At 60.5% G+C, this 21,327-nt stretch overlaps 1 protein-coding gene across 4 annotated transcripts in view; it reads left to right on the forward strand.

The window, feature by feature from the left end:
- The window catches only part of ZC3H3 (zinc finger CCCH-type containing 3), a 93,676-nt gene that overhangs the window by 17,180 nt on the left and 55,169 nt on the right, over positions 1-21,327 (forward strand). For all 4 annotated transcript variants that reach the window (XR_004735497.3, XR_013527983.1, XM_035277436.3 and 1 more), the window contains exon 4: positions 14,650-14,803. Coding sequence is in view for 2 of the 4 variants with exons in the window: in XM_035277436.3 (XP_035133327.2) it covers positions 14,650-14,803 (154 nt within the window). In the remaining 2 variants the exon portion in view is untranslated. The remainder of the gene's footprint in view (positions 1-14,649; positions 14,804-21,327) is intronic.

The raw sequence follows: 21,327 nt of genomic DNA on the forward strand, positions 1-21,327 counted from the left end.
TGCTGGGATTACAGGTGTGAGCCACGGTGTCTGGCTTCCAATAATTTTTTTTTTTTTTTTTTTGAGAAAGAGTCTCGCACTGTTGCCCAGGCTGTGTGCAGTGGTGCGATTTTAGCTCACTGCAGTCTCTGCCTCCTGGATTCAAGCAATTCTCTTGCCTCAGCCTCCGAAGTAGCTGGGATTACAGGTGTGTGCCACCATGCTCTGCTAATTTTTTTGTTTTTACTAGAGACGGGGTTTCACCATGTTGGCCAGGATGGTCTCGATTTCCTGACCTCGTGGTCCACCTGCCTTGGCCTCCCACAGTGCTGGGATTGCAGGCATGAGCCACCGTGCCTGGCTTCCAATATATTTCTGATGAGCTGGAGGAGATAGGTCTGTACTCAGGTCAGGGAGTCTTCTGTGCTTTGCGGTGCTGCAGCCCACAGGGTTCTGTGTGGCCCACGTAAAGGCTTGTCAGGAGCTGCAGTGACATGTGCAGCGAGCCAGGCTCTGCTCTGGCCACAGGTCATCAGGTTCTACTTAATGGGTAAACTTGGATCCTGAGGGAAGGCCAGCAGAGGACCAGGCCTCAGTGGGTTCAACACCAGGCCACACGCTTACAGGGTGGCCAGCAGTAGAGGGACCCCAGACACACACCTGGGCAGGCATACCCCTTCTAGTATGACCCTCCACAGAGGGCACTTCATGGGGATCCCCTGAGTCCCCAGCAGGGAGAACCCCCATGGCAGCTGTGCCCGTTGATGTCCCCTCTGTGGCCAGAGGCTGGGGCTGCATGGGCGGGGTGGGGGGTGGGGAACAGGAAAACCCTCCCTCCTGTTTCGGCACCCCCAAAAGATGCATGTGTGCTCAGTTTACGTTCTTCCTGGGGACCCCTTGTCGGGGGCTCAGGCTCTGAGAGCCCCAGGCAGGTATACTGGTAGGAAGTGGGGCTCGTGTCCTGGCCTCACTGCTGTGGGGTGAGAATGCAGTGAGGTGGTGCAGGGAGGATGCTTGGATAGGTCTGGCCTCCCAGGCCATCCTCCATGCCCATCCCACCTCCTGCCTGCTCCAGTGGGTGACTGGGCTGGGGGTGGGGGGGTGGAGGGATGGCTGCAGGTATGGCTTGTTTCTGGGCCCTTTGAAAACACAGCTAGCAGATGCCCCATGTGCAGGAGGCCTGGAGCCGTTCCAGCCTGGGCTTCCTGCCCACAGCCAGTCCCCTGGCCTGCTAGGAGGTCCCTAGAGGTGCACATAGTGCTGGGGGTAGGGCCGTTGGTGGTCCCTTCCTGCCCAACGGGGCAGCATGACTTGAGGAGCTCTCAAGGCCTGGGAGGAGGTCCCACTGGGTGGAGGGTGGGGTCAGTCCCTTCAGAGCTTCGAGGCTTCATACCACGTGTCTGCACTCTCGAGGCCTGGGTCTCAGTGTGCTCAGTAGCCCCGTGACCTCGGCCAGTACCTCCACCCCACGTCTCCAGGTTCCTTGCCTCGACTTACTGGCAAAGGCCTCTTGGGAGGAGCCAGGCTGCCAGGCCATGATTTTCTTGTTGAGAACCCTCTGGACTGGGCAGGGGCTGTGGTGGGTCTGGGTTCACCCTGCCCCGGGTCTGTTTCCATGTCCTCGGCCAGCAGTTTGCACTGAGAACCCGGTGGGCTTGGTAGGTAGTCTGCCTGTATGCTGGAAAACCTGCTGCTGTGATCCTAATGCCCTCTCTGGGAGTTCAGGCCAGAAACCTAGCCATGGGGGCACTGCTGGGCAGAGGTCATAGTTCCCAGCCAGCAAAGCGAGAGGATGAGGGCAGGGAGGGGAGGCTCCTGCCTAGCTCTTGGGCTGGGGTGGGCCCTGGTGGGCACAGTGAGCTGCCCCTCAGTGGGAAATTAGATGTTCTGCCCGAGGATGCTGTGAGGTTTAGCCCCACAGCCCTGTGAGTGGGCAGTGCCTGCCAGCTGGGATCTGCGATGTCTCGGGGTGGATACCCACAAAGGTGGAAAGGCCTGGAACCTTGTGGGAGATGGAAACAGCTCAGCCTGGGCTCTGCCCAAGGGTTTGAGGATGCAAAGCTCAGCTCCTTACAGGGCAGGGTAATCTGGGCGTGTCTGGGTGGGTCCCCCTGAAACCAGCACGCTGCGGCAGATTCCTGACCTGCGCCCCAGTGCTTCCCAGCCTGGGAGGTTGAAGCAGTACTAGGGCTGGGCGGGGCACAGGGTGGGCAGCTGGCCATTGGCTCCACCGCCCCCTGGCCTTTCCTGCAGCCTCAGCTGCCCCTCCCACCACATGCGTGGCTGGGGTGACCCCGGAAGGGTGGTCTCACCTCCTCCCAAGTCAGGGCCCTGAAGGGGAGCCTGTGCCCAGCCTGCCTTCTCAGCCGCCTCTGTGTTCTGTTGAGGAGGAGACCCCACCTGCCTCTTCTCATGGCGGCCCCTGGGCATCGTTTTCATGATGCTGGCCGTGTGTCCAGGACCGGGGCTGCTGTGCAGAGCTCTGGGCACCCCCACTGCTCCTGCCTCCTGCCAGGGTCCCTCTTTGGACCCCAAAGAAGCCCACCCAGCTCCATTGTGCCTTCGTGTGGGACCTGGGGCTGAAGGAAGGGGTGGGGCAAGCAGTGGTGTTCCAGTCCTGCCAGGCGTAGGGGGCAGCCTTGGGCAGGCTAGGGGGTTGTTTTCGTCTGCTGGGATGGCATGGGGCTAACTGTAGCTCCGCTGTGAGACTGGCTCAGAGGTGCTGGGCCGTGGCTTCCCACAGGCAGGGCCCTTCTGGGCCCTGGTGTCATGTGTCCCCTGCGGTGCAGCCTTTGGGCTGGTGAGGAGTCCTGTGCATGGGATGGAGTGGTGGCCTTGGCTGCCCCGGGGCCTGGTCAGACTGTTGTCCCTAAGTGGCCTGCCCGTGGGGCCCATGGCTGTGAAAGGTGAGGCTGGCCACTTGCCCGGTGCTGCTGTGTGGACTGCTGTGGCTCACGTGCACACCTGTCCTTGTGTGGGCGCTGTGTGAGCACACGTGCCCGCTGGTCAGATCCTGCCCGCATTTGGGGCTCGCCTCGGTTTCCGCAGCTGTGGTATGGGGTGCTCAGACCTGGGGTAATGAGGAATGTGGGGCTCAGTCATTCTCAGCCTTTGTGCTTTCAAGACACGTGAGCTTGTCTTACTGAAAGGTGTGCTTACGACGCCAGGTCTCGCCCACTGCACTGTGCTCTGGCACCCTGAAGGCCAGAGGCTGGCACTGGCCCGGTACTTATCACCCCTGCCTTCCCTGCCTGGCCCCGAAGGCTGGAATGTAGTTAGGGGAGTGGAGCTGGTGCGGGGCCTGTCTGCAGCTTGTCTCCCGGCTCCTACCCTGACGCAAATGCTGGGCCACTGCCTGTCTGGCCCTGTGCCCCACTGCCCCCCGTCAGCTCTCAGCACACTCGCTGCCTCCCTTCCCCTGTCCTTCAGAGGGCCATCGAGTCCCCTTCCTGGGGAGGCTGGGGTAGTGCCCGCTGCACCCTGGCCTGGCCTTAGCCCCACAAGACCCCTCGCTCACTGTGCACTGGGGAGGCGTTGCCGGGAGGTGGGCATTGCCGCTGGGGCTACACTTTGTGCTTGGAAATGGAGGGTCCAGAGGAACGGAGATGGGCCTCCCGAAAAGGTAAGGGCTGTCTGCCAGGCTGCTGCCACCGCAGCCAAGGCCCGGGGAGCCTCTCTGCCTTCCCCCTGTGGCCCCGTTGGGTGGGTTGAGGGCAGGGGAGCCCCTTGCTGCCTTCTCAGGGTCCCCAGTTGCATGTGTGTGTGCCAGAGGGAGCACAAGCAGGTGAGCCAGTGCCTCTGAGACTGCAGTTGTGGCTCCCACGCGCCATCTCCAGCCTTGGTGGGCCTGGCCCTGGTGCTGTGCTTCCAAGACCAGCCCTGGAGGAGGCCCTCGGGACACACCTGGTGCCAGGCACCTAGGGCCTTCCCTCTGTGGCCTGCCCACTGTCCCACAGCCATCAGAAAGGCCAGGAGTGGCCCAGAGGAGAGCGGCGTGTGGCATGGGGTCCTGGCAGCCTGTGGCTTCTGAGTGGGACATGCAGTTTCTGTCAGGACTGCTGCTTTCTGTAGAGGGTGTTGCCAGGGCTCTCTTCAAAGAGTCTTTCTCAGGCTGTGCCTAGAGGTAGCAGAGGAGGGTTTCTGAGAGCAGCCTGTGCCGCATGGTAGAGCTGGGGCTCTGTGCTGCCTGGCAGCCACTTAGCCCCAGATCTGTTTTACTGACCTCGGGATCCAGCCAGGCCCAGCCGTGTGAAGTTCGGGTGGGCTGGGAGGGAAGGGCCTGGGACTCCCTGTGTTAGGCTGAGGCTGTTCCCAGCCCAGGCTGTCCAGTGGAATCACCTGGTTCCCTGAGACGGTTGCCTGACTGCGCTAGGCCATGCTGGCCCAGGAGCTGCCCACGCGCCTGTAGCACCAGCCTTTCATGCAGAAGGCCAGGTCCTGTGGCCTGGGAGACCTGAGGCTGTGCTGAGTGGCTGCCTGTAGGTCCTGTCCCTTGAGATGTGGTGGGCAGGGCCTCAGGGCTCGGCTGTGGCTCACTCAGAGCCTGGAGCTGCTGTCCTGCCCCTGAGCAGGTCTGTCCTCTGGGAGCTGCTCTTTCGCCCTCAAGTACCTGGGTGCCCCCAGTAAGGTGTGTAGGGCAGGTGGGAGCAGGGTCAAAGCAGAGACAAGCTGAAGAGGCGTTCTCAATCCTGTCAGAGCTCCCAGCCCTGGGAAGGGCTCATCCCAGGTGCCCCTTAGGGCTCAAGGGCCAGATGGGGAGCAGGTGAGCCATAGGCCTGGGTCCTGGGCACACAGGCTCTCTCCAGGCGGGCTGGGGCTGCAGGCTGGTGAGGAGAGCTTGGGGGACATGGTTCACGAAGCATGCACCCTGGGCTCTGGTCCCCTTCTTTGTGAAGTAGGGGTCGAGGCTGGGTGCACACCTGGCTGGGCCCAAGCCCAGCTGTCCCTCACTGCAGCCTGCCTGCCCTGAGCCTACCACACCTGCTCAGAGCTCGGCCTGGGGTGCAGGCCCAGCTTGGTCCTGTTTCCTCCTGCTCCTCTGTGCCCTGCCCAAGGCCTGTCCTGTGTTCAGCCTTTTTGAGAACCCCCTTAGCTGCCTGCTACACCGTCCTCTCCAGCTGTGGAGGGCAGGGAGGCCCCCTCGGCTCAGGGACTGTGGTAGGTTCCAGGGGTGGGCGGCACTGCTTTTCCCCTCTCTTCCCCTGCACCTGAGGCTGGTGGAGCAGTGGGAAGAGGGGAGGAAGCCCCACCCTCCACAATCTATAGCCACTGTCAAGGAGCAAACTACTCCCATTTCATACAGACGGGTCAGGTGTCGGCGTGCGATCGATGGCTGGCGCACGATAATTACAGGAACTAGCAGCTTGTGTTGCTTGAGTGACTTTAAGAAGAGTAGGGTCTCAATCTTCCCTTTAATAGGGCTCTGACAGTTGCGGCGGCGGCGGCTTTGGTGGTGCTGCGTCTTGGGCTGACAGTGTTGTCATTAAACACCAGGTAGTGTGGAACAACAGAGAGCATGGATCCCACACGGGGGGACAGGGTGGCCGACAGCGGCCATTTGTCATCACCGAGCTGCCCAGACTCCTCAGACTGCACCGCGGACAGCTGCTTAGGGTGACTTATGGTCCTGTCGTGTTGCTGTTGTGATTTGATAATCCGTAAATGTTTGTCAAAGATGAATCCCTGGGTCCCATGGGGCTGTGGCTGAGGGGCCATCCGCTGGTGTGGCTGGTCACGTGCTGCCCACCTAGGAAAGTGCTGGGGCCCAGCCTCCCGGGACAGGCCGGATGCACCTGTGCCTCCTCTCCCAGGGCTGGGGTCCTCTGCCATCTCTGTTGTAGAGTGAGTTTGTGCATGAGAGTGAGTGTGTGTGTGTGTGTGTGTGTGTGTGTAGCTGCAAAGTTTCCTTTCGTGCTGAGGAAGCTTTAGGGCAAGTTTTTCTGCCAATGTGGGATTCTGGCAGGGAGGGCCTAATGGCAGTGCCTGGCAGGCCTCTGCTCTCCACCCTGCTGAGTGGCCTCAGGTGCAGGGCCAGAGGTTTTGAGGGTGCTCAGGAGGGCCCCACGGCCCCATGGCCCTGCTCCCAGACACCACCACCACACACAGGGGCTCCTGCCCTCCATCTGCAGCGCTCGAGGTCCCGGGAGCCCTCACGCACAAGAAAAGTGGAGTGATTTATTAGGTTCATAAAAATTCATACTTTGTGGTTCTAGTCATCCCACATCTGAAGCTTGTTAGAGCGCGGTCCTGGCAGCTCCTGCCGCGCCAGTGTGGGGGCGGGGCACTCACCAGGCGCCCCCTGCCTCGGCTGCCATCGAGGCTCATTTAGAGAAATGGACGGGCCTGAAGCATGCATGCAGCCACGCACGGGGAGGGCTGGTGGGGCGGAGGGCCCAGCCATGTCACCTGCACACTCCCTGCACCTGCGGGGGGGGCCTGGGCTGGAGCCAGCGGGGCTGGCCAGATGCCAGGGTGCTGAGTGAGGGTAACCCCTGGGGCTGGCTTCAGATGGGCTGTGAGCCTGTGCCTGCACAGCCAGGGGTCTGCCCACATGGACGGTGGCCCTGGTGCATAGGTGGAGGTGGCTGGTGTTTCCAGCGGTCTTCGGGGATGGAGGTGGAGCACCTATGCCTGTGTTTCCAGCCATCTTCAGGGATGCAGGTGGGGGTGGCCCGTGTTTCTAGCCGTTTTCAGGGACAGGTGGAGCACCTGTGCCGGTGTTTCCAGGCTCCATGCCCCCCAAAGGTGCCCGCAGAGGCTCCTTGGCCCAGCACCTGCCTGGCCCAGCTGTGACATCCGACGGCATCGTGGGCAGCTGTTATCCTCTAGGCCTTGGCCACATTTCCACATGCGGGCCGAGGGGGTGAGGTGCCCTCAGCTGACATGGCTGGCATTGTGGTTCTGTGTGATGGCCAGGAGGGCCAGAGGCACCTCCCTTCTCGTGATGGGGACATTCTGCTTGAGCTGGCTAGAATCAGGCAGGAGTCCTACCTGGGTCTTTGCCTCCAAACAGTAGAGGGGCCTGGGAGGCCTGTTCGGGTGGGAGAGGCTGAGCTTCCCGTGGTGCCCACTTGGATTCCACTTTTCCGCACAACTACAGGGTTCCTGCAGCCTGCCAGTGCCGTCTACCGGAAGCTCGTGTCACACATGACCAGCTGAGGTCGTGTGCTCATCAGTACTAATCACCGCAGCCTCTCACTGTGCCCCAGGGGCCCTGCCGTTGACCCGCCTGGCTGGCGTGATGGAGAGCTGAGGCGTTGCAGGCAGGGGAGCGTGGCTGCAGCGCAGGCTGACTCTGTCCTGCCCTTCTCGGTGTCTGGATGAGAAAAGCAGCTGGGAACTGCCCGAGCGTGGTTGGGGAGCAGAAGAGCAGAGGCTGGGCTTCTGGATTGGGGGCGGGGTGGGAGCCCCATAGCAGGCCTGGGCCCCAGAGACTGACCTTCATGTTTCTTAGAACCCAGTGGTAGGGACTGGTGAGTCTAGACAGTGGGGGCAGGGCAGAGCAGGGTCCCTGAGCCCCCAGCATCCAGGGGAGGCGGGTGTGTCTGCAGGATGGTGGGGGCACTGGGCTGGGCACAAGCCTCACCCTATGGGAGCAGACATGCAGGACCACAGCAGGTGCAGTAGGCAGGCCTAGCTGCACATGGGCCAGACAGAAAGGGGACTGAGGAGGGCAGAGAGAAGAAACAGACAAAAAATCAAGGAGGCCTTTCCTGTCTTGCCTCGGACAGTGGCCTTGGAGAGTGGCCGTGCAGTCCCACTTCACCGGGTGCCGGTAGAAATTAGTTTGTTGTTCCTGCAGGTGCACGTCCAGGCAGTGAGCCCAGCTCCTGGGCTGGGCCACGTTGGAGCTACTGTTCCCTCTGAGCCTGAAATAGGGAGCACGATGCCCGGCCCCTGCACGGCCTGGCTGGGCATAAAACTCCAGGGCCTGAGGGGAGTGAGGGCAGGGTACAGGTTTGTGGGGTGAGCAGCCCAGCCCTGTCCTGACTGCTAGGGGCTAGAGCCACCAGAGCAGAATGACCACACACGTTCTCACGCATGTGTGCACGTGACTCTCTGCGTGTGCTCCTGGGTGCACTTGCATGTCCTGGCATGTTCACACTTGCTGTGTGGTACCACCGAGTGGACACTATGAGGCAGCCTAGGTGGCCCAGTGGCTCCAGACTGGCTCCACTGTGGACACTGCAGACACTGGGGAGACAAGGGCCCCAGTGGGGCCAGGGTGGGGCCTGCAGTGGCAGCCCGGGTGGGAGTGGAGGGGACCCACGGCCTGAGGTTCCTGGGGAAGAGGGCAGTCTCCTGTGGACCTCATTGTGGCACTTGAGTGCCAGAGGCCCTCTGTTTGACTTCACTGCCCCTTGTACATGGTGGGCCTTGGGGGAGCTGTTCCTCCTTATGGCCCCTAGGGCCTGGCCACACCTCCTTAGAGGCCAGAGTCAATGTCACCCCCAATGTAGCCTTGGTCTTGCTACCTTCAGGACCAGGCACATAGAAGTGCCACGAGTGAGCACCAGGCTCTCAAGGTGGTGACTGGGCGGCTTCAGAAAGGGCCTGGTGGGGAGGGCCTGCTGAACTCAGACTCTGCTGACTTTAGAAAGGGCCTGGTGGAGAGGATCTTTTGTGCAGGCCGTGGCGAGCTGCTCTGGTCAGGGGCCAGGCTGGGTTTTAGCTGCTCCATAGCCCTGCACCTTAGCCTCCACCGTGTCCACCCCTGCCAGCCTCAGTGAGGGCTGTTAGGAGCTGCTGAGGCCCAGTTGCCTTCCAGGAGGTGCCCCAGACTAGGCCTGGCTGCACAGGGAAGGGCATCTCTGCTCATGATGGGCAGAACCTCCTGCCCCAGCAACAGTGAGAGCTGTTGCCTGAGCTGCCCTTAAAGAGACAGACAGTTCTGCGGACGCCACCTCCCACCCAGCACAGACATACGTCACGGTCTGAAATGTAAAAGCCTGGTACCCTTGGGGACATGGGCCACATGCTCTGTCAGAGTTTTCATGGCTGTTTCTCAAAGAGTGTGCTCAGCTGCTGTCAGGGACGCTGCCTGCTGCGGCTCTGTGAGCTTGAGTCTGCAGCGTAGGGCCTGTGCTGGGTGTGCAGCAGCCTTGGTGGGGGCCGCAGCAGAGGAGATGGGGCACCTGGCCCACCCGCCTTGCCAGCCTGCCTGGATCTTGCCTGTCTCCTTCCCTGGGGCTCCCCCTGCTCCCCTGCCTTTTCCTCTTAGCACTCTCCTAGCCTAGTTGGGAGAGTTGGGGGTGTGAGGGCCTTTGAGCTGGGCCTGCAGGGGTGGAAGGTGGGACCTGTGCTGGGCAGGTGCTTCCTGAGGGCAGCATGGTGCCAGAGGCTGTGGAGCCAGCTGAGGCCGCGGGTGCGAGTGTGGTGCCAGCCATGCAGCAGCGCTGGGTGGGCCTAGCCCTGACTCCCATCACCCCCAGCTCTCCCCCACCCCCTGACTTGCCCAGCAGCGCCTGGGCACCCGCTGCCCAGGCTATCCTGGCCTCTTGCAGCCCCTACTCCTCCAGCCCTGGGCCTGTGCCCTGCTATCGCCTCTACCCAGAACCGCGGGCTCTACTCCTTCCAGACAGGCTCAGCTCTCCTGGAGGGGCCCTTCCAGGGGTCCAGCCCACCGTGTGTAGCTCCCCGCACCACTGAGCGCTCTCTGTAGTGATCACAGCTCTAATTAGGCGATTAATCGTGGGAACTCTGCTCTCTGGGAGATGTTGTCTTGTCCTTGGCGCCCTCTCGCGGCTGTGCGGCTGAAGACATAACCCCTGAGCCCTGGGCCGGTGAGGAAGAGGTCAGTGAGTGGAGTGGGGCATGTGACTGGAGCTGTGTCAGGGCGCCGGGTGAACTCCGTTTCTAGGGACGGCACTGGGCCTTCCACCCTCTCTCCGGTATGTGTCCTGCTTGCCTGCAGGGCACTCATGGCCCTGCCCAAGGGTGCCATTCCCAGTCTGTGCTGCTGCCTGGCCCCTCGTGCCTCATGCTCAGGGCAGCGGGGCTGGAGACCTGGGCTGGCACAGAGTTGGCACCGCCTCACAGGTTGCAGCAGGCCTGAAAAGACACGGACCCGGATCACAGGCACCAGGAGAAGCGGGTTTGCAGGTGTGCATGCTTCCTTTAGTCAGGGAAGGGCATAGGGCATGGAGGTGTCAGGGCCTGATTATAAAAAGCGCATCAGGCAATGCATAGAGGTGGAATCGCCAGGAATTAGGGATGGGGGACTGGCTGGGCGCAGTGCCCTTAGCTTGCAGCCATCCGTTTCCCTGGGCAGCTTGGCAGTGGCCCGGGGGCTGCATCTGGACTGGCCCCTTCCCTGCCTACTCCCCTTCCCTGCCCACTCTGCCCACCTGGGGTCTAGGTTGCCCCAGGTCTGTCCATGGGCCTGGTCCATCCTGGCTGCGCCTTGCTGCCACTCATCTGGGGATCTTGGTATGGTGCTAGGTATCTGTTGGGCAGGTCAACATCATCCCTTTGTGGGCCCCATGCTGTCCTGTCTGCTGGTATGGGGGTGGCTGTGGTCAATTCCAGAAAATTCCGTGCCAGTCTTTGGCCTTCGTCTCAACCGTCCGCACTCCCCAGCTGGGATGAAGCCTGTGGAGGCTTTGGGAAGGGGCTTCTAGAACCAGGGTATTTCTTGGACCAGCAGCCTAGTGGTGACAGTTTTGCTGTCTTGGTGCTGAGCTCGTCTGCACCTGGTCCTGCTGTTCTGGAGGACCTGGTGCTTCCATCTCTGTCGTCACTGTGGATGAGGCCCAGGGGCTGGTGGATGCTGGCCTGGGGCACAGCCAGAGGCCTTCTGGGTCTCCACCGCAGTCGATGGGTGAGGCCCTCCCTGATGGAGCTGGTACTGTTCCCGTCGGCAGCCTGGGAGCTGGACAGACAGCTGGACGGCTGCCCGGGACGCTCATCTTGGCCCTGGCGGGCTGGACAGTGGGATGAGGGAGCAGCCTTCTCTACTTCATGGCAGCCTCAGGCAGTTCTTTGCATGTAGTAGTAATTCTAGTTTCATCTTACTCATTAACCAATTGTGAAATTAGCAACTCATTTTCTTCCTAGTTATTTCCCTTTGAAGTTCCATAAAAATCTGAACTCTCCCTCAACTCCTGCTCCGCATAAAACAGAGCAAGGCCGCGACCTCCATCTGATCAGATCAGCCATCTGTGTTGGAATTGTCCGAGGAGAGCAAGCTGGGTGGGCAGGGCCAGGGTCTGCAGACGGAGCAGCGTTGCTGGAGGTGGGACCAGACTCCTGGGCCCCCGATAGCCGGGCCCAACTGAAACGGCTGCCCTCCTGACAGCGCATCATTGGCATGTGGTGCTTGGTACACAGCAGGGCTCTTGGGATGCCCAAGGGCGCCCTACCTGGCCCCCGGCCTGAGGGCATGGTGCCGTGTGCAGGAGCTGGAACCCTGCTGATGGATGGGCTCATATCCTGTTCACATATGATGCCAGCAGTTTTTCTGCAGTTTGTCTTCCATTGCGGTAGTAAAGTTTTTAATTAGGAGAGCTAATGAGATCGATTAGTCATTAGAAGTGACCTCTGGATGGCGGGCGGAGAGGGCTGCATGTGTGGGGCTGATAAGGCGGGCTGGGCAGCGCTGGCAATAAAGGCGCAAGGGCCTTGATGTGCGAGGAGCGTGCTGGGGGATGGATCACACGGAGGAAAGAATTACAGCCCTGGGAGTCTGTGATGAAGGGAATGAAACCAACATCCTGTCTAAATAACACGACTATCTACACAAACCCCAGCCGGCTAGGAGGGATGGGCATCTGGGCCGGCGTCCTCAGGGAGTAGGGCAGAGGCCTGTCTCTGCCTGGGTCCTTGTTGGACACAGAGTAGCATCCTGGAGCCTCCCAAGCCTTGCCACCTGTCCACCCCATTGCTGCACACCCTGGGGAACAGGGCCAGGGAGGGACCCTTCTCCAGCCTTTTCTGGGTCCGTGTGCCAGGCATGGTCTTAGGAGCCCTTGCTCCTGCCAGCCGCTGGGGGCCCGGCTCGGAATTTATCCCCCACTACCAGTCTGTGTGGCTGTGCCCTGCTGATCCTGGGTCATCATGAACTTGTCCAAGCTGCCCATTTGGGAATGAAAGGGACTGCCTGTGGTCTGCAGGGCAAGCAGTGGGGGGCACAGCCTTGCTGTGGGGGTGGGGTGCAGTGCTGGACCTTCACTGGCTGCCGTCTCCCCACTTCAAGCCCCTTGAAGTGCCCCCACTCTGGTGGCGACTGTGGGAGAGGGTCTGTCTAGGGTGACATGTGCAGGACATGTCTGCCCAGCCTGACTGGGCTGTGACAAGAGGCCAGGACCACATTACTACCATGTGGTTTGCAGGAATGAAGGACACTTGGGCACTAAGAAGTAACACGCAGTGAGGCAGAGAAGCCTGGCCTGACCTGACTGCCGCCTGTGCCACGCGGGAGTGTGATCATGGTGCTGCTGCCTGCCGGGTCCTGCCTGCCCCAAGCTGCCCCTCCTGGGCAAGAGTGTTCTAGAATGCAGCGTCCAGTCCTGCATGCAGTGGGGTTGGGACTTCCTGGAGGAGATGGCATGTGCTGGACCTGGGAGGGAGGGTGAGCTCTGGTCCCCAGGGTTAGAGTTGATTTTAGCCAAAGGGGTGCTGTGCACCTGGCGACAGGAATGGAGCTGGCTCAGGTCTGGGGCCTCCCATGCTCAGAATTTGGGGAAGAGGTTGATGAGGAGGGGAACATGAAGCCCCAGGGCCCCAGCGTGGCCCAGTGTCCCTCCTGCCTTGCTGGGCACTGCCTGGCTTCTGAGCAGGATTGCGCCCTAGCTTTGTTGTGCTATGGAGGCTTGTGAGCAGGCCACGGTGGAAAGCAGGCTGCAGGCTGGCACATGGGTCACCTAGGCACTCTGGGGTTGGGAGTGGGCAGGTGGCAGCCCCAAGCCCTGGCCCCATGGCTGGTGGTGCTCCGGTGGGTATGCTGACTGCCCAGGTGCTGAGGCTGGCTTCCAGCTTGGCCCAAGTGGGGCAGGAGCATCCTGGGCAGCCCATGCCCTCCTCAGGCAGAAGCAGGGAGCCTGCAGCAGGGCTGGAAGCTGACACATCACCTCGGGGTTATTGATAACTTCAGGACTTCTATGTTTTCTGGCTCTTAGTTGGAACAAGCTATTACTGATTTTTTGGTTGGTTTCTCTCTGCTTGTAAGACTTGAAAATTCAATTGGCAGACTCTCTGCTGTGGGCTTGCGAGGGCTCTTGGGAAGTCTTTGATGCCATGCTGGGTCCAAGTATTCCTGACTTGCTCCAGGGCAGGCTGGCAGGTGCCTGGGTGGAAGCTGCAGCTTGGACAGTGCTGGGGCACACCTGCAGGAGGGGATCTTTGTCGACAGCTGGACAGGCTAGTGCAGGCAGGAGGGTGCGAGAGCCCGTGGAGAGATGGGCAGAAGCGGGGCTCAGGGAGGGGCCCTGGCTGCCTGAGGTCCGGTGGGTTTCGGGCTCCGGAAGAGATTTCAGGAAATGGTAACAGTTTCTAGTCCTGTCTAAGGAGCAGGGTACCTCAAGGGCTGTTTGGCTGTGGGACCAAGAAGATGTGAGGGAGGGGCTCTGCTGACATCTGGCCGTCTCCTGCGGGATCTCCTGGGCCCTGGGCTGTGAGGGGAGCTGTTAGGAGGGCGGGCCTGTGCCCACTGCTGTGTTGGCTTTAATTATCTGGGCAGTCAGAGCTGTACATGATGAAAGTTGGGCAACTAGACACGATCCTTGAAGCTATGGATAAATTGCTGGCTATCAAGTGGAAGGGAACTCGGGCAGAACAGATTCCTGTTAATTGCATGAAACGTTCAGCAGGAAAAAGCCATTGTGTCTGTCACCCTGCAAAATGTTATGAAAACAGTGCTGAAGTACATGCACCTGTCTGGGCATGGCAGTGAGCAGGTGAGTGCTCCAGCCCCCCATGTACAGGGCACAGTGCTGAAGTACATGCACCTGTCTGGGCACGGCAGTGAGCAGGTGAGTGCTCCAGCCCCCCATGTACAGGGCACAGTGCTGAAGTACATGCACCTGTCTGGGCACGGCAGTGAGCAGGTGAGTGCTCCAGCCCCCCATGTACAGGGCACAGTGCTGAAGTATATGCACCTGTCTGGGCACGGCAGTGAGCAGGTGAGTGCTCCAGCCCCCCATGTACAGGGCACAGTGCTGAAGTACATGCACCTGTCTGGGCACGGCAGTGAGCAGGTGAGTGCTCCAGCGCCCCCCCCATGTACAGGGCACAGGCCAGGAGCCTACCTTGCTGTCATGGGTGGAGGTGGCCCATCTGCCTTCCTCACTGCTCTGCTGGGAGTCAGTCATTCACCTCGAGTCCCCCTGGTGCAGATGCTGTCTAGGGGCCTCCGAGGTGTCCCTGGCTGCCAGGCCCCTGGCTTCTCCTGGTTCTCCCGTGGGCGGTCCCTTGCTTCTCCTGATGGCTAGAGGGTGTGCGGGGCCAGTGCCCGCCTCTCCTGGAGGCTGCACTGGTCACACTCCTGAAGCATTGGCTCCCAGGCACCCGGGGATATATGTGCCACATGGGGTGGGGTTTCCATCTAGGGGGTGACAGAGAGTCTTCCAGCCCCAGAGGAGGCAGCAGGCAGGGCTGGCACCGTGGGCGTCCTCTCTGACCCTGTGCTTGCCGACCTTCCCTGACCTATGTCTGTGCCCTGGGTTTTCTCTGCAGCATCCAGCCTGCATGCCCTGCGGAGTCCACCCACTAGCAAGGTGATCAAGACTCGCTACCGCATCGTCAAGAAGACCCCAGCCTCATCTCTCGGCACCCCGGCCTTCCCCCTGTCTCTGCCCTCCTGGCGGGCCCGGCGGCTCTCACTATCCAGGTAGGAAGGCTTCCTCCATGCTCCTGCAGGCCTGGGTACTGGGCTGTCTGGACCCTGCCCTGAGGTCCGGGGGAGGTGAGCACATTCCAGAACTGCTTGGTGTTTGGCTCTTGGCTGGGGACCAGCTTGATTTTTCTGTTTCTTTAGCAATTTCTGTAGCCAGTAGGAGGCCAGCCTGTGTATACCACACATATATGAGGACGGACGGACATATGCGCACACACAGGCCCTGCTGTTCTCAGCGAGCCTGTTAGCTGGTGGGGGCTCTGTGCCATGGAAGCATCGCCACCCAGACGGTCAGGGCCCACGCCATGTGCTTTCTGAGCATCTCTCAGGGAGAAGCTTCTGGTGGGAGAGGCTGGGCCTTGAGCGGCCTGGCTGGAAGCTGTCAGTGTATGATTGTCAGGGTGGCAATGTGGGCTCCTCCTTGCCCTGCCCGCCTACGGTCTGGCCCCCACCCTCCAAGCAGGCTGGGAGGGCGGCTCCATTGGTGGGGAATAGCTCTTGCCTTCCTGGGGTCCCCACTCTGGGAAGCTCTGCCACCCACTGAGTTGAGGTTGCTCCTGGCCCTGGGGATTGGTCCTTCCTTTGCTTGGTGGGGTGTCCATCTCCATGCTTGGGAGAGGGTGAGAGCCCTGGCAGCAGATGGGAAGCAGGCAGTGGCATGCCCTCCCTCTGTCCTCTGACCCTCGCTGTGAGAGCCTGCTCCTGGAGGAGTGGCATGGGCCAGAGACAGTTGACAGGGCCACGGGACAAGCAGCCACAATGCAGGGCACGGCACCCCACCGTACTGTGGCTGTCTGGTGGGTTCCTGCTAGAGGTTCCCAGGCCTGAGGCTAACCCCAGGGGATCCACCCACTGGTGTGGACAGCCCTGCGTGGCTCTAGGGCCTGTGACAGGTCAGGCAGCTGGCAAGCCCACTGGGCGGTGCCCCGCTGCCTCCTGGATTGCCAGGCCACACTCAGCATGGCCCTGCCGCCGACTTTTCTGGAGGCAATAGCTGGAGTATATTTTAAATTAATTTTACTGTACTTTTTGTAATATTTTTGTTTTAAATAGATTTATAAGCATCTCGGGGGCTATTTCTACAAATTTATGAAGATAATTTTTATTCTCTCGATAAGGTTAAATTTACACCTGCTATTTCCATATTAATTCACAGCGCTAAGTGGATCTAATTTTCTTCCGTTCTTCTATCTGGTGAGCATGGCCTTTCCTAATGCAATTTCCCCCTCAGTAAATCACTGTGATCAGGAGTCATGATCGAGCTAAATTAACTTAAATTAATTTACTTAATAAGAGCCCCGGATCATCGGGAATGAGGTCCAGATTTATGGATTCTCCACTCCTGCCCTCCTCCTGCAGTGGTCGTCAGGCCGGCGTTGAGGGTCCACCTCTCCCAGGGGCACGGCTGGGGGCTGAGTGTTGATGTTCCTCAGGGCAGACCCAGCAGAGCCTTTTCCTCTGGATTGTTAGGCCAGGAAGGCCTTGGGTTTGGGTCCGGCTGGGCCCTGGTGGTGTCGTTGTACACCCCAGTTCTGGGGCCAGGGAGGCTGGGGGGAGGAGGAGTCGGCAGCCAGCCCAGTGCCCAGGGCCTCCTGTTGGCGCCATGTGGCTGAGAGCTGTGGGTCAGCTGAGAGGCTCCCTCCAAGCTCCCTGTCCCTCCAATGTGGATCCTGGCCAGCTGCCCTGCAGGGAGCGGCCATGACTCTCTGAGTGCCTGGGTGTAGGGCTGGACCACAGGCAGGGTGCACAGGAGGTGGAGTGGGTACCACCTTTGATGGCTCAAGGCCCCAGCACCAGGATCCCGAATTCAGCCCACCCCTGGAGGCCCTGGCTGTGGTTGGTGGCCATGGGCTCCAGGCCTCAGTGTCCTTCCTGTGTGTGAAGGCCAGGCTGAGCCCACCCCAGGAGGCACACATGGCTCAGGGGGTGTGTGAGGGGCCCCTCCTCGCTGTCCTGACCACTGCAGCCCAGTCCTGTTCCACCCCTTGCCAGGCATCTGGGAGCCTTTGGGGCGTGAGCCCTGGGCTTATGGATGGGGTGCTGAGTTGAGGGGCACGACTCTCAGGAGGCCCTGGGAAGAGTGGCTGCCAGCAGGCTGGGCCTTCGTCACCCAGGTTTACCTGCGTCCCAGCATGGCTGCTGGGCCTGCTGTTGGCTCAGGGTTGTTGAGACAGGAAGGGCCTGTCTGGCCAGCGGCTGGTCTGGCCTGGCCCATGCACCGTCTCCCTTGCTCCATCCAAGCCAGGCTGCCTGCATGTGGCTGGATCCTCAGCCCTCCCTGGGCAGGCCCCGGTCACCCTTCACTAAGAGCCGCCATGGAGAGGAGAAGGCAGGCTGTCTTGCCAGGCAGCTGGCTGGAGCCTGAGACCAGGGCTATCTTTGGGCCCCAGCTCTCTCCCCCATCCCTGGAGGGGCTGGCAGGCAGGCCTCAGCAGTCCTGGAAGCCACGGTGGTCAGAGTTGGCAGGGGCTGGTGGACACACAGGAGGGGAGGGAGACAGACAGGGTGACCAGCGGCTGAGGGCCATTGCTGGTGTGGGACACCCTCTGCCCACCCCTCACTGTGATGGAGATCTGGTCATCCCGAGAGGAAGTCGTGTGTGGGAGTGGGGTCTGCTGCCCCTCGAGGCCCTGGAAGGCCTCTTCCCCTCACAGCCTCAGCGTCTTGCTCTGTCCTTGAAGCAGACGCACGGGTTCTGAGCGTGGAGCCGGGCCTGCTCTCTGTGAAGCCCCAGTTCCCGGAAGATGGACTATGTGGACTACGCCCGATAGCACTGCTCTGGGAGGAGAGGGAGCCGCTGACAGAGGCCCTGCGAAGGGACAACGGTGGGGAGCGCAGCGAGGCCTAGGGGGCTCTGAGTGTTGAGGGAAGGCCTTGCAGGTCTGGGCAGGGGTCCCAGAGGTCCCAGGGCTGCTGCAGGGAGCAGCTGAGCATCCTGAGCAGGGTGTGGCTGGGGGCAGCGAGGCGCGAACCTGATGGCTTGTCCCTGCCTGCCTGTGCCGTGGGGAATGGGTTAGGGTCTTGAGGCTCAATTCTGGTGGGGGGCTCCGGACAGGGCCTGCCTCTCAAAGGGCTGGAACCCCAAAGACGGAGGAGGGGGCAGGACCCCCACCACCCCTGTCCTGAGAGGGATGGGACTGGGCCCTGCTCAGGGGGGACAAGAAAGCATAACACAGGCTGCCCCAGTGAGGCTTGCAGGGCTCTGCTGCTGACACTAGCCCTCACCTTGTCCCCGCTCTGCGCCTGTCCCTGGAACTTCCCCTCCCCTCCCTTCCCCTTCCCTCCCTTTCCCTCCCCCTCCCCTGCCCCCCTCCCCTCCTTTTCCCTCCCCCAGCTGTGATGCTTATGACAGGGACTGCACTGCCCTGAGGGAGGGGGGTCCCTCCTCCTGGCCATGAGCCCCCAGGACCCCTCTGCAGCTACTCTTGGCTTTCGGTTGGAGAGCCCCAGGTCCTGAGCTGTTGGTCCTAGCTCTGCCCTGGGCAGTGGGGAGGGTGCAGAGTGATTAGGTCTGTTCCCTCCTCTGGGAAGCTCTAAGAACTGCCCTTCCCTGCAGCCCGAGGGAGGAAGGGTGGGTGAGTGGGTGCCCGGCCTGACCCCAGGCTTCTACCCTGTCCCAGGGGGTGATTTGGCACGCACCCTCACTCTCCCCCTCCTGATTTAAGTAGAAACTTGCTGTCGACCCAATGGTCACGTTGGGCCCATGTGGGAGGTTGGAGGGCAGCGTCAGGATCCCTTGACAGCTGGGTTTGTAGTAGAGGCTGGGGCCTCTCCTCTCTGTTAGCAGCTTCTCTGGGCCTGGACATGGAAGAGCTGGTGGGAGAGCCAGCTGGATGCTGGCCCGTGGCCTCATGTTCGTGGCTGGCCAGTATTTGTCTTTGTTGGGTGGAAGGAAGGCAGGGGCTGCTGGGCAGCAGCTCCTGGGGCTTCTGTGTGCTGCCAGCCAGGGTCTCTGAGGATGGCACACCATTGTGGCATGCACCAGACAGTGTGCAGAGATGGCGGTGGGGCAGAAGGGGGAGGAGAGAAGGAGCAGTGCCTGTGTGCCACGGGCAGGGCGGGACTCCTGCCCCAAGGGGCAGCATCCACGGTGCCACCTCTGCTGCCCATCAGGGGCCATGTTGCCTGTCGCCCTGGCCTGCAGATGCCCCGCTGTGTGGCTGGGTGGGGAGGGCAGCAGCTGACAGGGGCTTGCTGGTGGTGTCCTGGCCATGTACCACCTCTCCCCGGAGGCTTGAGGCATGGGACCAGGCTATTCTGCCCAACGTGGTGCCCATCACATCTGCCACACACACGGGGTGGGGCCATTGCTCTGGCCCAGGGCCTCTGGGAGCTTCCTGCACTGCTCGCTGCCTCACATGTGCCTGGCCCTGCTGAGTGGTCCCTGAGAGCCTGCCCTGGCCAGCCCTCCCCGGTGCCACAGGACTGCTGCCTTCATCTGGGGCCTGTCCCAGGGGCAGCAGGCCCAGAGCCAGCCCAGGGGCTCAGAGGGTGTCCGTGCAGGCCTGGGGTGCAGGGGCACAAGGCAGAAGGTCGGCGAAGGGTTTCAGAGGAGCCACCGTGAGGGCTCAGGCTCTGCCGAGGGAATTTAATTTTTTTGTTGTTCTGAGATTTGTGGATTTGCCACTGCCCTCGCCGGCTTCAGCAAGTTCATTAATCTGAACTGAAGCTGAAATGTGACTTATATCCCTAACTGCCTGTCACTTTTTTTCCTCTTTCCAAATTCATTTGACATGAAAGTGCGAAATAAACAGAAGCTGCTGTGCTTAAGCAGATGAATTGGAGGCTTCTCCATCCCGACTACAAATGGTCCTGTCACAGGGCTGCCGCTCGCTAGGCTGCCTTACTTTATTTTATTTCATTTTATTTTGCATCTGTGCGGTAAATCTTAAGTAATCTGTGCAGTTTTGACGAGGGTTAGGCCAGGATTTTGAAGGGCTCTGAAACGCTTCTCCAAAGTGACGTCTCATTAAAGAGGAATTCAGCCCGGGGAAGGGAGGGGTCCCCACGGTGCTGCTGCGCTCCCCATGCGTGTCTCCTTAATGAGCAGGTGAGCCTGCACAGCCCCCAGGACACCAGCCGCCCCGCCCCGCCCCGCCTTCCACCCACCTTCTGGTTTGGGCACTGTCTGCTCTGGCTCTGTCACACGGTAGCACAGACGGGCTTCGGTGGCAGACGCTGACTTCTCACAGTCCTGGTTGGACGTTCAAGACAGGGTGCTGGGCAGACGTGGTGTCTGGCGAGGGCCTCTTCCAGGTTTGCAGACAGCTTTCTTCCCACACGTCCTCATGTGGCCCAGAGAGCAGGGGAGAGCGTGGTGAGTACGTGTGCGCTCTGGGGGGGTCTTTTCTTAAGAGGACGCTCGTCCCATCACGAGGGCCCCACCTCAGGACTGCATCTCACCTCATCACCTCCAAAGGCCCTGTGTCCTCACACCGTTCCACTGGGGTCAGGGCTTCAGCATGAGGATTTCAAAGGAACACAAACATTCAGTCCACAGCAGGGTTCCTGCCACCTTCTGACGTGCCCCAAAGGGTGTGCCAGTCAGAGGAACTTGGGATGAATTCTTATGTAAAACCATTGCTCCGTGGCTAAGCATGGTGGCTCACACCTGTAATCCCAGGACTTTGGGAGGCCAAGGCAGGTGGACTGCTAGAGCTCTGGAGTTCAAGACCAGCTAGGCAACATGGTGAGGCCCCATTTCTACAAAAAGTACAAAAATTAGCTCGGCGTGATGGTTTGTGCCTGTGGTCCCAGCTACTTGAAAGGCTGAGGCAGGAGGATCACTTGAGCCCAGGAGGTTGAGGCTGCATGATCACGCCACTGTACTCTAGCCTGGGCGACAGAGCAAGACCCTGTCTCAAACAAACCAAAACAGTCCAGCACTCCATCACGGCTCAACTCCGGGTCCCCTGGCATGAATGTCTCCTCCAAAACTTATGTTGAAATCTAATGTACGTGGCCCAGTGGAGTGGCTTACACCTATAATCCCAGCACTTTGGGAAGCCGAGGCAGGCTGATCCCTTAAGGTCAGGAGTTCAAGACCAGCCTGGCCAACATGGTGAAACCCTGTCTTTACTTAAAAAAGAAAAAAAATTAGTCGTGGATAGTCAGTGCTCCATGGTGGGAGGGGCCCTGTGGATAGGTCAGTGCTGCTTGGTGGGAGGAGCCTCTGTGGATGGGTCAGTGCTGCATGGTGGGAGGAGCCTCTGTGGATGGGTCAGTGCTGCATGGTGGGAGGGGAGGGGCCTCTGTGGATGTGTCAGTGCTGCATGGTGGGAGGAGCCTCTGTGGATGGGTCAATGCCGCATGGTGGGAGGGGCTCCTGGTCAGAGAGTCTGGGCAGAGCATGACATGATTCCTTTCCGTCTCAGGTACGTGCTTGCGTTTTACAGTAAGAAAACCCTCACCAGGTGCCAGCCCCATGTTCTTGGACTTCTTTGGCCTCCAGAATTGTGGAACAAATACACTTCTTTTCTGTATAAATTACCCAGGCTGTGTTATTCTGTTACAGCAGC

This window comes from Callithrix jacchus, chromosome 16 (genome assembly GCF_049354715.1).
Source record: "Callithrix jacchus isolate 240 chromosome 16, calJac240_pri, whole genome shotgun sequence".
Taxonomy (NCBI): domain Eukaryota; kingdom Metazoa; phylum Chordata; class Mammalia; order Primates; family Cebidae; genus Callithrix; species Callithrix jacchus.